The sequence below is a fragment of the Physeter macrocephalus genome, unplaced genomic scaffold (genome assembly GCF_002837175.3).
Source record: "Physeter macrocephalus isolate SW-GA unplaced genomic scaffold, ASM283717v5 random_482, whole genome shotgun sequence".
Classification (NCBI taxonomy): Eukaryota; Metazoa; Chordata; class Mammalia; order Artiodactyla; family Physeteridae; genus Physeter; species Physeter macrocephalus.
In genome coordinates, this window is record NW_021145770.1 from 2,820 (window position 1) to 25,019 (window position 22,200).

Here is a 22,200-nt window from a genome sequence, read left to right on the forward strand (position 1 = left end):
CACAAGCTGGAGCAGGGTGGGCCAGGCCAATGACCACCCGGCGGCCACCCGAGGCCTCTCTCCCCACCCGCTGCTGGAGGGGGCTTCCGTGCGGGGCTCCGCACCTGCCCATGTTTTGGATTCAGGTTGGAGTTGATTTGGGCTCTGCTGACACAGCCCTCTGTCCACATGGCGTCAGTGAAGCCATCTGAAACGTTGAGAATTAAAACAGCAGCAGGGGATTCCCCTGGTGGCGCAGTGGTTAAGAATCCGCCTGCCAATGCAGGGGACATGGGTTCGAGCCCTGGTCCGGGAAGATCCCACATGCCGCGGGGCAACTAAGCCCGTGCGCCACAACTACTGAGCCTGTGCTCTAGAGCCCGCAAACCACAACTACTGAGCCTGCGTGCCACAACTACTGAAGCCCATGTGCCTAGAGCCTGTGCTCTGCAATAAGAGAAGCCACCGCAATAAGCAGCCTGCGCACCGCAACAAGGGAAAACCTGCACCCAGCAACAAAGACCCAACACAGCCAAAAATAAAATATAAAACTAAAAAAAAGCAAAATACAAAACGAAACAAAAAAACCCCCCAAACAGCAACAGGGCCTTCCTTCCAGCATCTGCTCCTGCTGATTCCTGGGGCCCTGGGGTCTGTACACGTGTGTCTGGACTCCTAACCCTGCCCTTTGCTCACTGGGAGCTTCGAAGATTAGAAATGAGGGTGTATACGTGTGTGTACAAGCGTTTACCTAACTTAAACTTTATTTTAGTAACGTTTCTGCTCACCCCACACACCCCTTACAAATGGGGTTCCCTAGTAAAGGGAGGGAGATGGACGCCTCAGAATCCCGTGGGGTGGGGGGTGGGGGGTCAGGTGGCTCGTTACCACCGGAGCCCAGGGGCCTGGATGACGTGAGGACCACATCCCCTCCCGAGGGGCCGAGGGGTGCATGGTAGGAGGGCAAGGGATCCCCCGCACACTGCAACCTCCATGAAGGTGCCCTGCAACCCCCCTCGGACCACGAGCATTTCAGGGGCTGTGTGCTGAACCCCACAGTGGGTCAGAATCCCCTGGCTGGGGGGCATACACTGTCATGGGCCAGAGACCCAACAGGTAAACGTCTGTTTTGCAAGTTTATTGGATCATCTTGACACAGAATCATTACAGCAGCGTGATATGTCTCTCCCTTATACGGGAATATCGATAGCCGATAAATTCTTATATAACACATCATACATTTCGAGATTCTAGAATCACTGCACAGGATTCTGTAATAGGTTACTCTACATGCTAAAGTGACAGTTTTCATCAAAAGGAAAAGTTAAAACGTCATCGAGGACTATCATTTCTGAGGAAAGTTCAGTCTCACGGGGGTGGGCTGGGGTCCCCCTCCCTGCCCCTGAGGTGCGCTTCAGGGGCCCAGCCGCCCCTGGACACACGTGCCTCGCCGTCAGGGCTGCGGAGCCCAGGACTAGGCCCTTCCGCACGTGCACACACAGACCTGCAGAGCGTCCGGTGATGAGTGGAGGGGCCGGAATCGCAGCTCTCCACCACTCACCCCAACACCCGACCGGGCACGGAAGCCAGCGAGGTCCGGGATCCCCGCCGGGCACCCCCCGCTCGGCGGACACACGAACACGGTGGTGGGATGAACGGGATGTGACGGACGGGAGCCTGCACGACCCTCCCCCACCATGTGTCCTGGGGGGAGGACGTGACCCTTGGCGTCAGGGATGAACAGGAATATCACCTGGCTGAGTAGCTGGCCTGTTCTTCACCCCCCAGCTGCCAGTGGGCAGGGCATCTGGGGACTCATGGGACTCGGATGGCTTGACAGAAGCAGGACGCGCCACCTCGTCTAGTCCCCACCAGGAACCGGCCTGGATGGCGGTCACCCTCACCCTCGGGCAGCTCCTGTGGCCAAGTGCACAGTCCACTCCGGCTACAGAAGCCCCTGCTGGCCTGGGGAGTGGAAGGGGGCTTCTCGCCAGAGAGAGCCGTGAGGGCAAAGTGAAAAAGATGACAGGATAAATCAACGCAACATAAACCTCAGTGTCTACACAGTGGATGACGGTGGACTGGGTTATCTCCCGGCTGCACCCAGTCCTTGCGACAGAGGAGAAACCCGGCACTTGGCCGCCCCTCCCCGCGAGCCCTCCCCATGGCGGGCGGCGCACTCAGCATTTGGCCAGCGTTTCCTTCATCTCCTCCAGCACGTTGCTCAGCAGCGTTGAATCGCTGCACTTCCCGTCCACCGACACCGACTTCTCACCCTGCAACGGGGAAACGACAGCCAGCGCCTTGAGATGCCGCCCTGCGACTCCCGTGTACCTCCAACTTTTGCAAATGCTCTCCTATGCCCGGGTGCTTTCATAATCAAAAGGAGGGGCTCCAGGCGAGACGGAGCAGGTGTACCGCACCCTGTTGTCTCCCAGGGGCCCAGGATGGACGCTCTGGCAGAGCGCGGCAGAGGCAGCGATGCCAGCCCTGCGGAGGACACACAGCCCCACCCGGCCCGGTCCCACAGGGGCACGCAGGAGGCAGCTGTGCAGAGAGGAAGGCTGTGAAAACCGGAGGGCGTGGGACCAGACGTCCTGCAGCTGGAACCTGTGTGTCAATGCTCTCCACAGGGTGTAAGGAAGGCCCAGGGTCTCCTCCTATTCAAAGTGTCCAGGATACAGTCCAAAATCACTTGGCACCACAAGACCAGGAAATCTCAGCTCACGTGGAAAAGACAATCAACAAACGCCCACCGAGAAGAGGTGGATGTTGGAATCACCTAACAGGCTTTGAAGTAGATACTACGAGAACCTCCCATCACCAACCACGTACACTCCTGAAGCACACAGGAAAACACAACATCTCAGCAAAGGAATGGAAGAGTCAAGATCAACCCAGTGGAACTTCTAGACCTGAATACAACAGCCAAGATGTAAAGCTCACTGGATGGGCTCAACAGCAGAATGGACATGACAGAAGAGTCAATGACCCAGACAAGAGATTAATGGAAATAATCCAAGCTGAACAGATAGCGGAAAGGAGTTGGAGGTGGAGTGGGGTGGGCAGAGTAACAAAAGGTCTGAGATTCACATCACAGGGGTCCCGGAAGGAGGGGACAAAGAATGCAGTGCTGAAGAGGTATTTAAATCATAGCTGAAAACTTCCAAGTTGTGCAAAAGACATAAATGCACAGATTCAGCAAGTTCGGCAGACTCCACACAGTTAACATAAACCCAAGGAAGTCAATGCCCAGACACATCACAAACTGCTGAAAACTGAAGACAAAGAAAAACCTAAAATAGCCAGAGGAAAACGATGCATTCCCTAGTAAAAGGAAAATGTTCCTTGTCAGAAACCACAGACACCAAAAGGAAATGGCCTAGGGCCTTCCCTGGTGGTCCAGTGGCTAAGACTCTGTGCTCCCAATGCAGGGGGCCCGGGTTCGATCCCTGGTCAGGGAACTAGATCCCGCATGCCACAGCCAAAGATCCCTCATGCTGCAACTAAAAAGATCCTGCATGCAGCAGCTAAGACCTGACGCAGCCAAATAAGTAAATATTTTCATTTTTTTTCTTTTTAAAAAGGGGGAAATGGCCTATTTTTGAGGTACTGAGTGAAAAGACCGACAAAGCCAGAATTTCATACCCAGCAAAAATAGCCTTGAGGAATACTGAAATAAAGAATAATCAGATGAAGGAAAACTAAGAGAATACATATGCAATAGACCTGATCTAAAAAGAAGTTCTTCAGACAGAGGGAAATGAGCCAGAAGGGTGGAACGTGAGAAATGAAAGCGACAGAAATGGTAGACACGAGGGCGAGCACAAGAGGCTATCTCACCCCCTCCCGCCCCCACCTGCACCCCGAGTTCTCTGAAATCTGTAAAGCTGTAACGTGGCGTGAGCTGTCTTCAACGTCTGCAAAGGCAAAACCTAAGACAACTGCCCGTGTGAAGGGAGGGTCAAGGGACCGAGAGGGTGTGAGTTTTTTACATTCCGCCTGAGTTCCAAGTAGACTGTGCACTCCAAGTGTGTAATGTAATCCCTCAAGCCCCCCAAGCAGATACACGGAGACCGTCAACAACACAGCCAACATATAAACACAGGATACCGTAATGCTCACATACGCCACAGAAAGTGGGAGTGGGAAGAAGAGGAACGAAAAACACAGGGAAAAAACAAAATGTGGGACAAACCCAAATGTATCAGTAATACTTTAAGCACAAACGGTCTGAACACTACAACTCAAAGACAGAGATTGACAGGATGAATAAGGACATGTGACCCAAGCTCTACAGCATTCACAAGGAATTCTTATCCAAACAGGATAAAGGCAGGTTCATAGCAAAAGACATACCACGTAAGCATCCATCAAATGAGAGCAGGAGTGTCTGTACTGATATCAGACAAGGTAGCCTTCAGAGAAAAGAACACAGCCCAGGACAGAGAGGAGCATACCCACTGATGAGAGGGTCCCTCACCAAGATCCCACAATTCTAACGGTCCACACAGCCAACAACAGGGCTCCCACACATGGAGTAAAGCCTGATGAACTGGGGGAGCAGACCAACTGACCACCACTGGCCTCATACTCCTTGCTCACTCATCAAGGGCCAGAAGAAAATCTGCAAGGATCCAGAAGAAAAGGAAAATGCCATCAACCAGCAGGATCTAGGTGACAGGTATAACATGCTTCCAGGCACCTATGGAATATCCACCCAGAAATGACCACATCCTGGGCCAGAACACAAGCCTCAGCACATTTCAAAGGCCTGAAAAGTCAAACTAGAAATCAGTAACCAAAAAGCAACAGGAAACTTTCTAAACGCTTGGAAATTAACACACTTCTAAGTAATCCATGGGTCAGAGAGGAAGGAGTGATAGAAAGTATTTTGAACTGTACAGAAACGAAAATGAATCATAAAAATGTGTGCAGTTCATCCAAAACAGGACTTAGAGGAAAATTTATAACACTAAAAACTTTATTAGAAGAGACAGGTCTTGGACTTCCTTGGTGGTGCAGTGGGTAAGACTCCACGCTCCCAATGCAGGGGGCCCGGGTTCGATCCCTGGTCGGGGAACTAGATCCCGCGTGCCGCAACTAAAGAGTTACATGCTGCAACTAAGAGTCCACATGCCACAACTAAGAAGTCTGCGTGCAGCAACTAAAGACCTGGCTCGAGTCAAAAATAAGTAAGTAAATAAATGAACAAACAAATAAATATTTAAAAAAAAAAAAAAAAGAAGAAGAAGAGACAGGTCTTGGTCTAAGTTTTCACTTTAAGAAACCACAAATGAGCAAAATAAACCCAAGGCAGGCAGAAGTAAGGAGATATGCAGCAGAACTCAATAAAATTTATTGTTTAAAGAAACATTAACTTTTTTTTTGTTTTTGGCTGCACCACGCCAGGGATCAAACCTGGGCCCCCGGCAGTGGCAGCACGGAGTCCTAACCACTGCACTGCCAGGAAAGTCCCTAACTTTTTTAAAAGATTGGTTATCAAATAGATCTTTCAAAAGATCAACAAAATGGCTAAGTAAGACTTCTGGCCAGGATAACCAAGAAAAATGAGAGAAGACACCAATTACCAACATCAAGAATGAAAAATAATCACCACTGATCCCTCAGACACTAAAAGGACACGAAGAGAACTGGACAACTTGACACACCATCAGCTCTATAACTTGAATGAAACAGATCAATTCTTTGAAAACTACGACTACCAAAAATCACCCAATAAGAAAGAGAGAAAACAAGAAGTCTTACAACTATCAAAGAAAGAAACTGAACTTGTAGATAAAAACCTTTCAAAAAAGAAACCCCCACCCCAAAAAAAGAAACCCCCAGACCCAAACGATTTCCTTGGCGAATTCTACATAACATGCAAGAAGGAATACTGACTACCTGCGATCTCTTCCGGGAAATGCGAGAGGAGGGAACGCACTAGTGCCCTGATGCCAAGGCCAGACGGAGAAAAGGAAAGGCCGACACCCCTCACAAACACAGGCTCAAGGAGGCACAGCGGCGAGGGGTGGACAGGCCTGGCTGGGGCCCTCCCGTGGGGCTCACCTTCTTCACCAGGAGGCAGACGTGGTGGCCCTGGATGGAACGGCTGTACATGGAGGCGCAGGAGTCCACCCGCTCCACAACTGCAACAGAGGGCCTGGGGGTGAGGCCGGGCCAGCCCCTGGTGGCAGGGGACAGTCACAGGTACGGGAAGAGGGCTGAGCCATCTGTTGGCACGTCCAGTCTTACCGGAAAAATGGTGGTGAAAACAGATCTTTGCCAGAACGTTCTGGAAGGACATACTAATGCCATCAACCTTGACTGAGCTCATGCTCAGGTCCCCGGACTCCAACAACTTCGCAAACGCGTCACTGTGGGAAGGACACAGAACGGTGGGGGGGACAACAGGGGGCTCCCCTGCAGCAGGGCAGGCAGAGACCCCAGCCCAGGGGGTGGGGCGCCTCCTTTGTGGGCCTATAGCTCAGGGTCCCCCAGGGTCTGGTAGCAAGTCAAGAGCTGAACTGTGTCCCCAGGACACGACTGCACTTGGGGACAGGGCCCTAATCTAACATGCCCAGGGACCCTGTGGGAACAGGAAATGAGGATGCAGACGTGCAGGGATGGACGAGCACGTGAGGACACGGGGAGAGGGCCACGGAGAGGGGCCTCAGGAGGGCCAGCCCTGCCCGCACTCTGGGCTCGGACGTCCAGCGTTAGGGCCGCCAGGCCTGTGCTGAGAGCCAGGCGCCCGAGCTGGCCGGCCCAGCAGACGTGCTGGGCATTCTGCGCCAACCACGAGCCGGTCACCCAACACTCCGTGCACATCCTCGTCTCAGGTCAGAGGACGTTGCCAAGGTGACCGTATGAAGAGCTTCCCATGGCACAGAAGTGGGGAGCCAAGGGTGGGCGGGAGGGTGGCGCACCTGTAGCATGGCGTGGTGACCAAGTACGAGGTGCAGGTGAAGTGCAGCTTGAAGTCCAGCTTCTCATGGGTGGAACCTTCGTCATTCTGCAGGAGCAGGGGCGCAGGGTGAGCGGGGGCGGGGCACGCGGCTGACCTTCAGGGTGCCCCCCCTCCCCCACCAGGTACCTTGGCGATGAAAGACAGGGTTCCTTTGAGCTTCTGCGCCGTGACAATGCTCTGAATGGTGAACACAAACTGGGCTTCGTTGGAGATGCCTGGAGAGGGCGAGAAACGGACCTGAGAAGCAGCACGGGGCACGGCCTGGGGTGGCGGATGGGGGTGCAGCCACCTGGGCAGGTGGCAGGGATGTAAGCCTGGCCTGGGTCTGTCCTCAGTGCTGCCTGCCCTGGTCAGGGAGCCAGGCTCCGCCCTGAGGGGGCACCAGATGACAGGATCAGGGAGCTCCTGGGTGCCCCGGGGGCCACTCACCAGGGGGCAGCTGGAAAGGCACGGGGACACCGTCGTGGACCGAGGAGCCCTCTGGCCGGGCCAGCCGGGCATTGAGCGAGTCCAGCACGTTGAGCTCCATGTTCTTGAGGAAGCTGCTGCTCTGGTTCTCCAGGACCATGGACACCGTGACCTGGCTGTCCTTCTGCAGGCTGCCCTGCACGTCGTACGTCTGCAGAGCAAGGCCCGGGGTCGGCGGGGCAGGGGAGCCCACCAGGGACCCCCGTGGGCCTAGACGAGGGCCTAGGAGAGTGTGGGCACCACCCACTCTCCCAGCACGTGAACGTGCGAAGAAGGGAACGTCCTGAGCCCTCGCACGAGCACCCGAGTTCCAGCTCTGTCCGTGACTGTCAGCTGTTCCCGACCCACAGTGAGCAGGCCTTGCCGGCCGCCTGGCTCCGCTCCGCTCCACGCCTCGCACATCTAGAGACAAGAGCCCTGAGCCCGCCCAGCCCCACCCCCCGTAACCCCCACGTGGCTCACCATCTTGATGTAAGAATTTTCAGCCAGGAGAGAGTAGCTAGACATGGACTGGAACAAAAGAGAAAGAACGCTTCAGCTTTGGACGGTGAGGACCTGGGACTGACATCGGGAGCCGCCGGGTGCCGTCGGCAAGAAACACTAGGAGCCCCCGCGGGTCCCGGACAACACGAGTCTACACCCCGGGGCTCCTGACACTGGCAGGGCCGGGAGGACCGCAGGGAGGGTGCAACGCCCACAGCCCGCTCCCAACGTGCTCGGGAAGCACCCTCACCGGGAGGGGCTCCTCATCAAGCGCGCCATTCTCCACGGGCTCGGCCTCCCCTTCCCTTGGAGGCGCCCTCTTCTTGGATTTCTTCTTGTCTTTAGACCGCTCCTCCTTGTCCTTCTTGTGTTTCTTCTTCTTATGCTTGGAAGGTTTCTGAAGCAGGAACAGGGCTCAGGTCAACCCCACGCTCCTGTGGCGAGTCACGGCCCCACGGTGCCGTGCGGAAGCAGAACCCCGTACGACCCCGTACGCACAGCGACAGGAGGCCACTGTGAGGAGGCCCCAGCGGCCCCCGCGGTGGGACCTGGGTGGCAGGCTACCACCTCCCCCAGCCCGGATCCCACACACCACGTCCCACACCTTCTCGAGGTCCTGCTCCCCGTCCTCGCCGGCATCCTGCTCCTCTCCCCTGGGCTCCTCCTGCTCCTCCTTAGGGGCAGTGACCGCGGTGTTCACGCCGGGCTCTTCCTGCACGGAGCCGGGTGGCAAGCTCAAAAGGCAGCTGGGGCCCAGGATGGGGTGGCCTGCGCCCTCAGCCCTGACCTGCTCTGATCCTGGACACCCCGCGGTGACAAACCTCCCTCCGCACGCCAGGCGTGTCATCAGCACGCAGACAGACCTGTGGCCCCCAGTAAGTGCCGGTGGCCAGCAGAGGGGAAAGGAGGCCCGGCCTGTGGCTGGCTGGCACTGACCAGGGTCACGGCTGGAGACCCCAGAGCCACCAGGCCCCAGCCACTAACACGAAGCGGTCGCTCAGGAGCGCTGCCTGGCTCTGAGGGCCCGGGCTCTGTGCTGAGGGCTGGCCACACAGCCACTGCCTGGGCGAGACCTCGGGCACAGAACCGAGCCGGCCGAGACCGGGCTTCTGCCTGAGGGTCCCCCACCTCCTCCACCGCCGGGGCAGGGCACCGAGGTGGCGCCCTGACGTCTCCAAGGCCGAAAAGCACAGGTGTCCGCCGAGGGGCACTTGGGGCCAGCACGGGTCACTAGGAGGCTCTTACCGGGGCCGGGGTGGCGGCAGGCAGCGTGGTGGACAGCCAGAAGTCTAAGTCCGCACCCTGAAACCACGGGAACATGCGCCTTTGGCCAGAGCAGCAGCCCCGAGAGGGCACAGTGGCTCCGCCAGGCACAGGCCACCGCGGCCCCGCAGGACCCGAGTGTGCAGGGAGCTGGGGGCACGTCCAGCGCTACCGGCACGGAAACGAGCGCCCACCAGGACCACGTGGCCAGGCGGAATCACGCTGCTCTGCGGCAAGGCCCACGAGCAGTGCGTGACGGTTCTGTAGGAGATCCCCTCCACGTGTATGACACGCACGGGATGGAAGAGGGGCGGCTGGCAGCCCGGGCCCGCCCCGCCCGACGTGACACACGCCGCCTGGCCCCTCACCTTCTCCGCCTCCTCCTTCCTCTTCTCTCGCTCTTTCTCCTTGTGCTTCTTCTCCTTCCTCTTGGGCTTCTTGCTCTTCTTTTCCATGACAGTGACGTCCTGTCTCTCCGGGGACTTGGAGGTCTCAGCGTCTCTGTGTTTCTGGACGGGCAGCTTCTCGCTGTCGGCTAGGGGCCTGGGGGTGGTCACAGGAGGCGTGGCCCGTGACAAGGCCATGCCCCCTTCGTGCAGTAAACAGAGAACAGAGAGAGGGACCAGGCCATGGGGAGCCCGGGCCGCGTCCAGCCCCGCGGGGCAGCTGCCCAGCTCTCAGTCCCAGCACTCACTTGTCCAAGTCGATGTCCAGGGCCCTGTAGGGGTCGTTGGGGTCTTTGTCGTCCTCGTCGCTGGGCAGGGCGTTCTGAGAGGGGAGAGGAGCCCTGCGTCCATCCAGACCAACCCATCCGGCCCCCGACCCCGCCGAGCCTTACGGCTCCACAGGGCCCCCATCTCCCTTCTCAGAAACGGGCCACCAGGTCCACACCCACGAGGAAGTCTGATCTGGGGCCTGGCGCTCGGCGCGGGCAGCCAACTCAGCACAGGTAATGGGGCAGGAGTGCAGGGGCCGCCTGCTCACGGTGCACAGGGCACAGCTGGCCGAGGCTGCCCCGTGCCACAGAGGCAGCAGCGACGGGCAGGCCCACGCGAGGGTGGAGCCCACCTCCGGGAAGGGCGCCCACCCGACACGCAGGCCAGTGGCTGACCTCGGGCATCTCCTCGGTGACGATGTCCACACGCTGGGCGGGGGTGATGTCCTCGTCGCTCTCCGTGTGCAGCGAGGTGTGGCGCCGGGCACCCCGCCTCTCCCGCTCCCTCTTCTTCCTCTTTCTCTTGTCCTTCTCCAGCCTCTGCCGGTGCCGCCGCTCTTCCTCCAGCTTCACGTACTGGTCTGACATGGGCATCCCTGCCAACAGGCGCACACGGGGCACTCAGCCCAGCGCCGTGGACACGTCCCACCCAGCTAGCACCCTGCTGCCACCTGGTTCACCCACAGCCCCGAGACCCATGCCTGGGGGAAGCGGATGCTGGGCAATGCCCTCTGGCTACTGAGACGCAGATGGGGGCCCCAGGGCGGCGAGGGGTGTGGGGCTGAACCTGGGGGCCGTGGCGTGCACCCCTGCCTGCTGGGACGAGGATGCGGCACGGGGTGCAGGGTAGGGCTGGAGCGCAGGTCCGAGGCGGCGCCTGCACCTGGCCTGAGGTCCCCGTCACCCGTGCCACCAGGCACACACTTGCCTGGCACCTTCAAGGGCACCGAGAGGTCAATCTGCACCACGGGAATGTGGTCCACACCTGGCGCATCCTGGTACCGCTGGAGAGGAGACACCGAGGCCCTGTCACTGAGCAGGGCGGTGGGCCCAGCGTGATGTGCCGACGCCCCAGAGCAAGGGGTCACAAAGACGTGGGTGGGCTGCCAGTGGGGACGAGTACAGGATGAGGTGCAAGACCTCCATTTTTTGCACCTGAATCTTTTTTCTTTCCAAGTCGGAAAAACAGTGTAGGCTTGGAACCATGGTGACATAGCGCTTCCTGCCCCCAGGACGGCAGGAATCAGCAAGCCCGACACACAGGTGCCAGCGGGGGACAGTCTGCAGCCCCTCAGAGGGGTGACCCAGAAATCCCAAGAGCAGGGAAACCGGTTTGCGCAGCACCCACCCGTGGAGCCACGTCCCCAGGGGAGCCCAACACGGACGACGGGTCTGCAGGGTGGAGGGTACAGATGAAAGAGGTGGCTCCAGGCAGGACCCCAGGTCCCCTCGCGCCCCCTCCCCTCCCACCATGGCAAAGGAGCCTGACCTCACCCACGCAGGACTCACTCCCCAGGTGTTGGTGTCGGGAGCCCCTCACGGTCCTGCCCGTGGACCTGCTGACAGCCCCGCATGGGCCATGGACAGAGAGCGGACGGGCCCCGTGGGAGCATGTCTCAAGGACGAGCAGGCCGGCCTCACCTTTTGGGGGGACGGGGAACTCTTGATGTAGAATGGGTTGTTGGCCTGCTCCTGCTTCCGGGCCTCGCGGCGCTGAGGGGACAGGATGCAGCGCGCACGTCAGCGGGTACGCGGAGCCCTCACCCTCGCATCCTCCCAGGTGGGGGCCACCTCCACGCGCCAGACCCAGCGGGGGCCGGGACCCCTCGCCACTTTCACCGTTGGCCTTTGACCACCAGGAGACGGAGGCCAGCGGTGGGAAAGAGCAGGTGGGAGACAGGCAGGCGGGACAAACCAGGAGCTGCACGGGCGGGGGTCGGAGAGGCCGCGTGCTCCGGGGTAGGGCCTGGGGTGGAGGGCAGGCCGGGCGAGGAAGGCCGGCGGGGGAGCGGGGGACACAGCACGCCTTGCTTCTCCAGTCTGCATGACACCCTGAGGCCCCGCACCCAGGAGCGCAGGCAGCAGGCCAGCGTGGCATGCCGGGCACCCCAGGGCCTGAGCGTGCTCGGGCCCCACGGTCTACCTAGGGAGCTCCTGGCTCAAGAGGCCACTCCTGGTCTCAACGAGAACCCCGCCCAAAGTCGAAGGTGGGCTCAGCACTGCCCACCGGACAGTGGACCCAAAGCCCAGACCTGACCGTGCGTGGCCCCGGCCCGCCCCACCTCACCCGGGCCAGTTCCTGCTCGTCCGCCTCGGGCGGCCGCTGCTTGGCGTGCCGTGGCTCCTCGTCGTGGAAGATGGCCTTGGGCTTCTCATCCTCAGACTCGCTGTCCGAGAGCGGCTCATTGATCCAGGCGTCCAGGTCCAGGCTGCAGGACACAGTGAGATCACACGGTGGCTCCGGCCTGCATGCCTGGCCCTGGACACTGCCGTCCCCTTGGAGACAAGGATATGAAGGCTGGGCAGTGGCCCGAGGTCACAGCGGGCAAGGCAGACCAGGGACCCTGGAGCCTGGGCAGCCCCCCTCCCACGTTCTCACGCTGCCTGCAAGGTTTGTGGGCAACAGCTACCAGCCAACCTGCTTCCCAGGGGTGGCACCAGGGGTGGGGACAGCAGGGCCCCAGAAGAACCAGTGAGTGCCGTGCATACGGTCTGTGTGAGAAGAGTCTGTCCCGCCCACAGGGGGCTGGGGCCTCAGGGGGCCTTCCTCCCAGCCCGCTCCCCCTTGCCCATCTGGACAGCAGGTCCGGGCTGTGGTTCTGCTCCCACGGGCCCTCGTGCCACCCTGTATCTGTGTCCTCTGACGGACCGCACGGCTCACCCTTCGGGGACCGGAACCTTCTTCTGTGCCTTGGGAGCCACCGGGTTCAGCTCCCCAGCAAAGAGGGCGCTCACTTCTTCTGCCACCGGCACATCCCTGGCCTGGAGCTTCTGGACGTGCTTGACCAGCTGCAAGATGCAGGATGCCTGGGGGCGGGGGGGGGCCGTGGATGAGTCAGGAAGGAGTTACGCAGGCCTGGCCCTGAAGGCCACTCGGCCCCCGCGGGGCATCGCTCACACCGTGCAGACGCCCAGCCGGACCCCTGCTGAGGACTCGAAGAACGAGCCACGAGGAGCCGCTGACCGGGCCAGGAGGCCGGCCCGGCTGCCATCTCCTTCACGAGGACACAAACGGGCTCCCAGGCGAGACAAGGGGCCGGGGGTGGAGGGAGCACCGCCCCACAAGGCAACCGCCCCAGCGAGCAGCGGCGCTGGCCACCACGGCCCGCTGAGCGCCAGGGGCGGGATCTGGGTAGCTGAGAGCCCCACGTCACCACGGAGCCAAGAGGCGAGCTCCTGGGCCACCGATGCCCAGACGCCGTGCCAAGCTCTCCTCCGACCAGCTCTCCTCCACCCTCCTGGCCAGCGGCCTCCAGGACCGCGGTCACCTCTGATGCTTCCCTCTCGGCTGACCACAGACCCTCACACGGTCTCCCGTTCGCTCAGTCTCCCACCCGCCTTGACCCAGGGCCTCCCCAGCACGGTGGCTCCAGATCTGCCCAACCCCCGGGCCGAGCGTGGGGGAGCCGGGAAAAGAACACCTGCCCAAGCTGCTCTCCCGGAGCTGACCCGACCCCCTGAGGACGTGCCGACATGCGGCGCTCACCCGCTCCTGGGCTTCCAGGTCCGCGCTCTGCACAAACTGGGGCAGCCGCTCCACTAGGAGCTGCGTGACCTCCTGGGCCGCCTGCGCATCCCCGGCCTGCTCCTTCTGCTGCAGGATGGCTGCGTACAGCTTGACCACGTTCTGCACGTACACGGCCTGGATGTGGCCCGGCAGGGTGGTGACTTTGGGCCGCAGCATGGCCTCCAGGGTCTGCTGGGGCTCCTGTAGGTGCCTGAGGACAGGGACGGCCGGTGAGCGGCCCTCCCAGCAGGTCTGTGCGCCAGGGCTGACGCCAGCCCCGCGAGTCCCCGCCCGATGCCAGGTGCTGAGGGAGGGGTGTGAAGGGAGAAACCACGGCAACAGCGTGAGTCACACAGCAGCCGCACAAAGCAGTCGAGAAAAAGGAAAGGAGAACCATCAACGGCCTGAATTTGGCAACGGTGACGACCTGTGGCTGCAGCGGTGAGGAGGGGAGGAAGGCTGGGCCAGCGGCTGGCAGACCTCTCACCGCTCCCCGTGACGGGAGACGTTTGCCGTGAGAGCAGCTGTTGCCCAACGAGGGCGGAAGAGAGGAGGTGGGCCGGTGGGCGGGGCGGCTGCCGGGGCTGGGGTCTGGCGGGCACACCCGCTTCCCTTGGGGAGCAGGAGGCCCCTGGCTCCCACTCACTCGGAGAACTCCCCGCAGATCCAGGCGGCCGCGTAGAGCACCTCGCAGATGCCGCTGCGCTGGGTGCTGCTGGCCACCAGGTGGGCGCTGTCGAGCAGCGCGGACATCTGCGACACGGCAAACCGGCGGATGGCCTTCACGCGGATGGCCACATCCAGCATCTGGGCGGCGATGAGGTGGCCATGGCGGGTGCCCTCCAGCCGGGTCAGCTCCACCAGGATGCTGATGTACCTGCGGGACAGAGCCCGTGAGGGCAGCACCCCCGCCTGCCCACCCACCCGCCCGCACGCTGGGCCGCGGGCCACACCACTCGAAGTTGGTGATGTGCTGGTAGTTGGACTGGCTGCAGATGTCGATGATCTTGGTGAGCAGCTCGTCGCGGTAGGTCGTGCCCTCGGCCTTGTCCACGTGGGTCATCAGCTTTTTGACGATCTCCATCAGGTTCTTCTTGGACACCTGGGGGGGGGGGGGCGGCTGGTGAGGGAGGGGCCGGGCGGGCAGGCGGGGCAGCCAGGTGGCAGGGTGGGCACGCACCATGCCGTACAGGAGGTCGAGGGCCCGCAGCCGGATGGACTCGTCCTTGTCGTCCAGGCACTGCAGGACAAGATCCTTGTGTGCCTGCACAGACTTGGGGTGCGTCCTCAGGATCTTGGACATGGCCAGGAGCCCCAGGTACTTCACTGCAGAGACAGCGCAGCGCTCTCAGACGTGGACGAGGTTCGGAGAGCGAGGCCGGGCCTGCAGCCCCACCCCAAACGACCTGGGCTCCGTCGGCCCACGTCTCATGGGCACCAGGCCCACCTCGCTGCCCACCTCAAGCAGCCCAACGCACCATCATCTAGACTGGGCCACAGCCCGTCTCTAGGGCAGCGTTACTGGCACACGACAGGCCTGTGGTCTACACCCGCCAGCAGGCTTCTACGCTACAGTGGCAGAGACCACACAGACTGGAAAGCTGACGAGAATTACTATCTGGTCCTTGCCAGGAAAAGTTCGGCAACTCCTGCTCAAAACAAACAGACCTGGATTCAAAATGAGCAGCCAGGGAATTAATTCCCTGGTTGTCCAGTGGTTGGGATTCCGCACTTCCACCGTAAGGGCCCAGGATCAATCCCTGGTCTGGAAGGGGAACTAGGATCCCAGCAGCCACGAGGAGCAGACAAAAAAAAAAACCACAACACTAAAAACAAAAATTGAGCAGCCCACATGACCAGGCCCTCAGAAGCCCTCTCCACCGTGGTCCTGGCAGCAGGGCCGTGTGACTGGCTGGAACTCTCGACAGCACACGTCGGCTGAAAGAAGTGCACGAGTGGGCACGCGAGCAAGACGGACAGTGGCTCCCCCTCACTCGCCAGGAGCCCCACGCACCACCCCGTCTGATTAACCGCCGGGGGGGCCTGCAGCATGCCCGCGGGGACTTTCCTCCACGCCCAGCCTGCTCCTCCCGGGCCTGAGCTCGCCCTTTACGTCTCAACTGCGCTTCCGCCGGCCTCCCCGGCTCCTCCCTGCAACCGGGTCCCAGCTCCCCGTGGATGTGGGCACAGGGCCCAGAGCTTAAAGACCTTTCCAGTGGACACGGCCAAGCCACACCCTGAGGTGCCGGCTGGAAGGAACCCGCCGTGCAGACATGGGGGCTGTAGCCAGGGAGGAATCTGCCAGCCATGCCAGGCCCGCTCTGCTCTCGGGTGGGGACGAGCCCTCACTGGCGGAGGTCTAGGGCGCAGGGCCTGCAGGGCCTGCAGAGGAAGTAACTCACAGTTCTGATCAGAGTCTTCAATTAATATCCGCAGTTTCTGAACACAGAGCTGTAAAGAGGGGAGATGCCACCGGTCACATCTTCTAAACCGATGGCAGAGTCGGTGTCCCTGGGGCCCGGGAGGGGAGCCCCTGGTCCCATGACGTACCTGGATGCTGGCACTATGGTTGGGCATGCCAGACGACAGCGAGATGAGCACTGAAACAGATGACTGGGGTGAGGGCCCCGCGTGACCGGCCCCAGTGAGAACCCCAGGCTGGGTCTCTGCGACCAAGAGAGCAGAGCACGGGCCCCGGGCACCAGGGGTCCTCGTCCGGGGCAGGGCCGTGGGCCAGCCCCCAGCTGAGAGCTGCTGGCCGCGCGACGCACGATGGGCCGGGCCCGCCTCCCGCCTGCACTCCCCTGCCCCGCCCATCGCCGGAGCCATCTGCGGTCCTGCCACACCGTGGTCCTCCCCATGGACCTTTCCAGACTCAGGGACCACTCTCTGGCCACCTGCCCCGCTCCCAAGTCCCACACTCGCCCTTCCTCTCCCTTTCACTGTCGCTGACCCTCAGCGACACGCACAGCCCACAGCAGTCACGAGCGTAGACCCCGGGCCAGTTTCCTGGGCTTCACTGAACTTAGGGCTGCCCACGGGCTGTGAGGGGCGTCCCAGCAGTTTAGGGCAGGGACAGGCAGGCAGCGAGAAGCTGAACCCTCGGGCCACCAACTCCCTCCGCGTATCTACAGGAAACTGGGCTGCAGGGACAAGTCACCAGGCGGTCCGACTGCAACTAACGGACGCCACGAGACCCTTTGGGGAGAACGTGCCGATTCCCTCTCGAGAACTCTCCTGGTTGTAGGTCCTGTGCTAAAGACGCCACAGGGGAAGCGGCCTGAGATTTGCTTTAAAATGCTCATGAAAGGCGGTCTTGCTGGTGGGTGTGGCAGATGCCAGGGTGCAGTGTTTATCACTGGAGCCCAAGGTTGGCAATGGCTCTGCTTGCAACCGTGTCCGAGCTGACACTTCCAAAGGGGCTGCAGACGGGCCGGGCCAAACAGCTTCCCAGCCGGGAACCTCAAAGTTCTGGTGAGGCCCGGGGACCAGCTCCCCTGCCGGCGACAGCTCCCTGCGCCAGAACGGTCGCCCCGGTGCTCACCTGCGATGACGGTGTTGACACACTCGTAGAGAAGGGACATGGCAGACGTGCTAGGGAAGGAAGCACAGGAGCCGGGAAGACAGGGCCGCCTGCCTCCCGCTCACCCCACCGAGATCCCTGGGGGCACCACCTCCGAGGAAACGCGGAGCCCAGGAAGCCTCGGGTCTGAAGGCCATGCCGGTGACACCCCACCCTGGGCAGTGAGGCCATCAGATTCCTCCAAGGGACAGAAGCACCCCTTCTAGCCCTCAAAAGTGGCCTGAAATACTCCCACCACTGCAGCCCACGCACGAATAACCTGATTCTGCAACTCCCATGAAGAGAAGCCAAGTTCCCCAAAGGCCTCTCTACTCCAGCCCAGACGCTGCCGGCCGGCTCCACTGGGACAGGGAGTAGGCCTGGCCATGCGCAGGCAGGAGGAACACGGAGGAGTCGTGCCCCACGTCATCCCTGGGGGGCGTCCCGGGCCACGGTGAGCACAGCCCAGGACGACCAGGGTGGGCACCAGGCACGCCCACTCCTCTCTGATATCCTCACAGTGATGTTCTCAAGCCCAAGTCCCCCAAACCCCAGAGCACGGGCCACCACAGGCAGTCCACATGAACGGTCACAGGACTGATGGCTTCTCGTCAGTGCTCTGAAAACCACAAGCTACTTACTATAAAACCCGGTGACTTGTTTAAAATCAGCAACATCCCAAGCCCTTGGCCACTTCCCAGGGGACCCCAGGAGCAGAATCTCCTGGCACCTGAAGCTTGGCCCCCACTATTCAAACACAGGCACCTGAAGTCGTGTAGAAGCTCCTAGAACATTCCAGAACTGGGTGGTGACACACTCACCTAGGGCTCTTCAACTAGACTGCTGAGGTCTACTTGTGAACCAGAGACTGGCTGGGACAGCTTTCTCCATCCTTTTTTTATTTTTAAAATATATTCCCGTCGCCCGCCTATCTGTCTGTCTGTCCGTCTACTTCTGGCGGTGCTGCACGGCTTGTGAGACTTTAGTTCCCCAACCAGGGATTGAACCCGGGACACCTTGGCAGTGAGAACTCAAGAGTCCTAACCACTGGACCGCCAAGGAATTCCCTCTCCATCCTGTCTTGACTGTGCTGTCTGCAGACTGAGGAAGGGAGAGCCCAGAGACGCGGCTCCTGGCGGCGGCAGGCCCTCAGGCCTGGGTGCCCCTCCACCCGCCCCTCCTTGGGGCACCCCTCCCACGCCCGCCCCAAGCCCTACCTGTGGATCAGGTTGGTGAGAGGCTCAATCAGCTTCTTACCCAACCTTGGCTCCAAGGGGGTCAGAGCACCAAACTAGGGGACAAGAGAGGCCAGCGGTCACCCGAAGCAGGGATGGGACAGCAGCCTGGGGCTCTGCTGGCTGCGCGTGCTCAGGACACCCCAGGGGCGACACTTGCCAGTTTGATAATCTTAATGAGGACCCAGTTGTTGGTGGAGGAGGTCATGAGCTTGAAGAAGAGCGGAGCGAGGGAAAGGTAGTTCTTGGGGTTACGTCTGGCCAGCTCACAGATGACGTTGACTGCCGCCGACTGGACCCCTGTGAAGCGAGGGACGCCATCAGCAAGGGGGCCGTCCTCCAGAGCAGGCCGGTCCCTCGGGGCGTGTCCCCAGCAGGAATCAAAGGCACTCCAGGTGCTCTGTCCGCCTCCACCCGGGGCTGCCCCTCGGCTCCTGACCCTGACCACCACGCCCCACACCCCGTGATCCTCTGCGACGCACAGCAGATCCTCCCGAGACAAGCAAAGGTTTGGAGAAGCTGTTTTACATCTGCATGGCCCGGGGTCTCCCCGGAAGGAGTTACAGAAAAGGACAGGCGGAGGCAGGAGTGAGCCCTGTGGTGTGGGACCGCCAGTCAAGGCAGCAGAATGAACACGAGGCGGCGGGTGCGCGCACAGAGGGGCCTCCGCGGTGGGCGAGGGTGGTGTCTGCTGCGGCCTGGAGGCAGCGCCAGCTGGCAGAGATAAGCAGCCCCGGTGGTCTTGGTTTCCAAATCCCACACCAGCTAACAAAACTAGAGCTGTTTGGAGAAACGGCACATTCCAGGACTGGCGGGAAAGGAGGAAGCAAACCTGGTATCTCACGGGGCCAGAAAGTAAGAAGGTGCCCTACGGGGGAGGGCTAGGAAGGGGTCCCGGGACCTAGTATCCCTCCACCAAGACTTCACAGACGCTGGTGGAGCATCACGGCCCCACACGGGCCCCTTCTTAACTCAAGTCAACAAACCGGGATCGGGGTCCTCCAGCTTCTCCTTCAGGCGGGGAAAGGCGGGGCGCAGAGACTCAGGGTACTTCAGGAACACCTTGTACATGATCAGCACAGCCTTCTTCCGGATGTACGGCTTGGTGTGTGACATCTGCAGGGGCAGAAGGTGTCAGTCTCCCTGCTGACACCACTGCGCCCACCCCTCCCCGGTCCTTCCCGCACCCCCTGCTCCCTCCACCTCCCACACCTGCCCGTGTCTCGCCTCCATCACCTGGAGGATAACCCTCTCTCTAGCTCATCTGGCTTCTGGCCTCTGAGCCCGGCCTGCACGTTTACTCCACTGCCTGCCCCAGCCCAGGGATTACACAACAGTGTCTTGGACGGAATCGAAACCTGCCTCCCTGAGTCCATGACCCCAGCTTGCCCTCTGGAGGCTGAGACTGGCCTCCTGGACTCACTGGGGCGCACTGAGGGACAGAAGGAGGGAGGGGGGCCCCAAATGGAAGGTCACGCTGGAGAGAGCCTCCACCTGTCAACACTGGCCTCAGACTCTTCGGGCCACCAAGGCCTGTCCCCAGAGTAGTGCCCCTCGCCCGGGCCTCAGCCCCCTCCGCACCTCTGCACTGCACCCCTGGAGCTCCTGTCCTTCCTCGGGACTGTGCTCCGGCCAGGAGGGCCTCTGGTCTGCAGGTGGGCACACTCCTCACCTGTCAGGGCCCCAGGCAGCCTGGCCCTGAGGAAGGCAGCCTGGCCCTGAGGAAGCCACCCCCGCCCCCGTGACCCGGCACCGAGACTCATTGTGACAGCTCACTACTGCCCCCCCGTGGACTCGTGACTGCTTTCACCTAGAGAGCCCCTCACACCTCCCGAAGAGGGCCTGAAGATCAATACTGTCGGCTTCGCAGGCCAGGGTCTCGGTCTGACTCTGCCCTTGCTGCTGGGAAGCCCAGGGACACAGTGTGGACAAAGGGGCGGGGCCGCGTGTGGACAAACCATTTATAACAGGCGGTGACTGGATGCGGCCCGGGCCGTGCCGTGCTGGCCCGGGATCTGGAAGCTGTGTGTACCCAAAGTCTTCCAGACTGTGAGCCAAGACCTGACCATCTGCACAGCGAACGGGCCACGTACGGACAGAATCCTCCGGGGAGGAACGTGCCACCCTTCCACGCTGGTTTATCGTGGCCAGAGGGGGAAAGCCTCCTGATCATGGACAATCTGGTGTGCAGGCAACCCTCTGAGGGCTGTGATTTCTTTCCTTTTTTTGGCGGAGGGATCAATTCCAGTTTTGTTTTCACTTTTTAAATTAACTTTTATTGGAGTCGAGGATTGTGATTTCTAAGAGCACGTCCACATTTCAGAACAATGTTCTTGCCTACCTTGGAGATCAAGGCTAGCTGGGGTTTCTGCCTTTTGGATGGACTGGGCCCCAGACAACAGATTTGCTCAGATGAAAATAAAAAGTTTACTGGCCGGAGAACCACCTGACCACGCTGCCTGCCAAGACCACTGCCATCACCACCCATGCCTCAGAACACAGCTGATGGGCCATGCGCTCACGACAGGCCATCATCCCCAGCCAGACCCCGCCCCTCCCCAGCAGGACCATTTCAGAGGAGGTGAGGTGTGAATGCCGGGCCCCACCGGGTGACGGAAGGGGAGACGGTGACTCGGTGTCCCAGCTCATCCTGGGGACCCAGGCCGTTTTCGCCCACCCAAGTGTCCTCAACGTGACATTACAACCTCGGTTTTCCAGGCATGTCAGGGAGCAAAAGCCAAGGGGGGCGGGCACGCTCCCAGACTCACCAGTGTCATGATGTCATTGGCCAAGTCTCTGGCAAGATCTGGGGTAACAAAACAGGACAGGCCAGTCAGCGCAACGCCAGTGTCGTACTGGCTGGGGCTGCTCAGGTCCTGGAAAGGGAGGGAGAGGGTTAGAGGCAGGCGCCCACTGCGCCTCGCTGGGTCCCAGCTGCTTCCGCCAGCCCTGCTCTGGGTCTGGAGATGGGCTTGGACAAGGACTCACAAGAAGCAGCCAGCTCCACGCTCTGTCGCTGAGCAAGAGCCGGGACGGCTCTAAGGGGAGGGCTGTCTTGGGTCCGCCCCTCACTCCAGGGGTGCAATGGGGCAGAGCCAGTGCCACCCACAGCTTCCCTATGGGAGAACCCAAGGGCCGAGGAAATGGTGCAGCCAGACGGCTCCGACCGCCCAAAGTAACAGAGTGGGGGCCCCCCAGGGTGGAACCCCAGAACCTCTGCTTCCATTGGGGTGTCTCCCCTACTACAGCCAGGGGTGACTCTTCTGGGCCCCTCCCCAAAGCGGAGAGAAGCTTCCACCAGAGCTCCACCCTTCGGGGGAGCAGGAAAAGCAGCCACAGGAAGCACACATCTGCCCTAGCCTCTGACGTCACTTGCCTGTGCTCCTGCTAAAACCGATGCAGAAGCCCTGTCTTGGCACAAAGAGAGGACTCTGTTTACATAGAGGAACCTCCCTAAACTTCACACATGTGGTGAAAGATACACTGAGACATTTTAAGAGTTATTAACCTTCCAGGGACTTCCCAGGTGGTGCAGTGGTTAAGAATCCGCCTGCCAATGCAGGGGACACGGGTTCGAGCCCTGGTCCGGGAAGATCCCACATGCCGCAGAGCAGCTAAGTCCGTGAGCCACAATTGAGCCTGCACTCTAGAGCCTGTGAGCCACAACTACTGAGCCCATGTGCCACAACTACTGAAGCCCGCACACCTAGAGCCCGTGCTCCGCAACAAGAGAAGCCACCGCCATGAGAAGCCCATGTACCACAACGAAGAGTAGCTCCCGCTCGCCGCAACTAG

The 22,200-nt window shown here is 60.6% G+C and overlaps 1 protein-coding gene and 1 pseudogene across 5 annotated transcripts in view; both read right to left on the reverse strand.

The window, feature by feature from the left end:
• Nucleotides 1-1,264: 1,264 nt before the first annotated feature.
• AP3D1 (adaptor related protein complex 3 subunit delta 1) overlaps nt 1,265-22,200 on the reverse strand; it is a 46,538-nt gene continuing 25,602 nt past the window's right edge. The window contains exons 5-32 of one of the 5 annotated variants that reach the window (XM_024134416.3): nt 21,174-21,281; nt 19,392-19,521; nt 18,566-18,705; nt 18,388-18,461; nt 17,153-17,202; nt 16,159-16,208; nt 16,011-16,059; nt 14,789-14,934; nt 14,562-14,710; nt 14,255-14,485; nt 13,588-13,819; nt 12,763-12,908; nt 12,169-12,310; nt 11,523-11,594; nt 10,810-10,885; nt 10,278-10,477; nt 9,861-9,934; nt 9,535-9,709; nt 9,149-9,205; nt 8,508-8,615; nt 8,154-8,300; nt 7,883-7,930; nt 7,382-7,571; nt 7,079-7,167; nt 6,912-6,997; nt 6,238-6,359; nt 6,052-6,131; nt 1,265-2,255 (exon numbers count right to left, since the gene is read on the reverse strand). In XM_024134416.3, coding sequence (XP_023990184.1) covers nt 2,160-2,255; nt 6,052-6,131; nt 6,238-6,359; nt 6,912-6,997; nt 7,079-7,167; nt 7,382-7,571; nt 7,883-7,930; nt 8,154-8,300; nt 8,508-8,615; nt 9,149-9,205; nt 9,535-9,709; nt 9,861-9,934; nt 10,278-10,477; nt 10,810-10,885; nt 11,523-11,594; nt 12,169-12,310; nt 12,763-12,908; nt 13,588-13,819; nt 14,255-14,485; nt 14,562-14,710; nt 14,789-14,934; nt 16,011-16,059; nt 16,159-16,208; nt 17,153-17,202; nt 18,388-18,461; nt 18,566-18,705; nt 19,392-19,521; nt 21,174-21,281 — 3,267 coding nt within the window. In that variant the 3' untranslated portion in view covers nt 1,265-2,159. Of the gene's footprint in view, nt 2,256-6,051; nt 6,132-6,237; nt 6,360-6,911; nt 6,998-7,078; nt 7,168-7,381; nt 7,572-7,882; nt 7,931-8,153; nt 8,301-8,507; nt 8,616-9,148; nt 9,206-9,534; nt 9,710-9,860; nt 9,935-10,277; nt 10,478-10,809; nt 10,886-11,522; nt 11,595-12,168; nt 12,311-12,762; nt 12,909-13,587; nt 13,820-14,254; nt 14,486-14,561; nt 14,711-14,788; nt 14,935-16,010; nt 16,060-16,158; nt 16,209-17,152; nt 17,203-18,387; nt 18,462-18,565; nt 18,706-19,377; nt 19,522-21,173; nt 21,282-22,200 lie in introns of those variants that run through there. The other 4 variants (XM_028485622.2, XM_028485619.2, XM_028485620.2 and 1 more) reach the window with 4 other exon arrangements.
• LOC102994971 (uncharacterized) lies at nt 1,266-2,159 on the reverse strand (annotated as a pseudogene).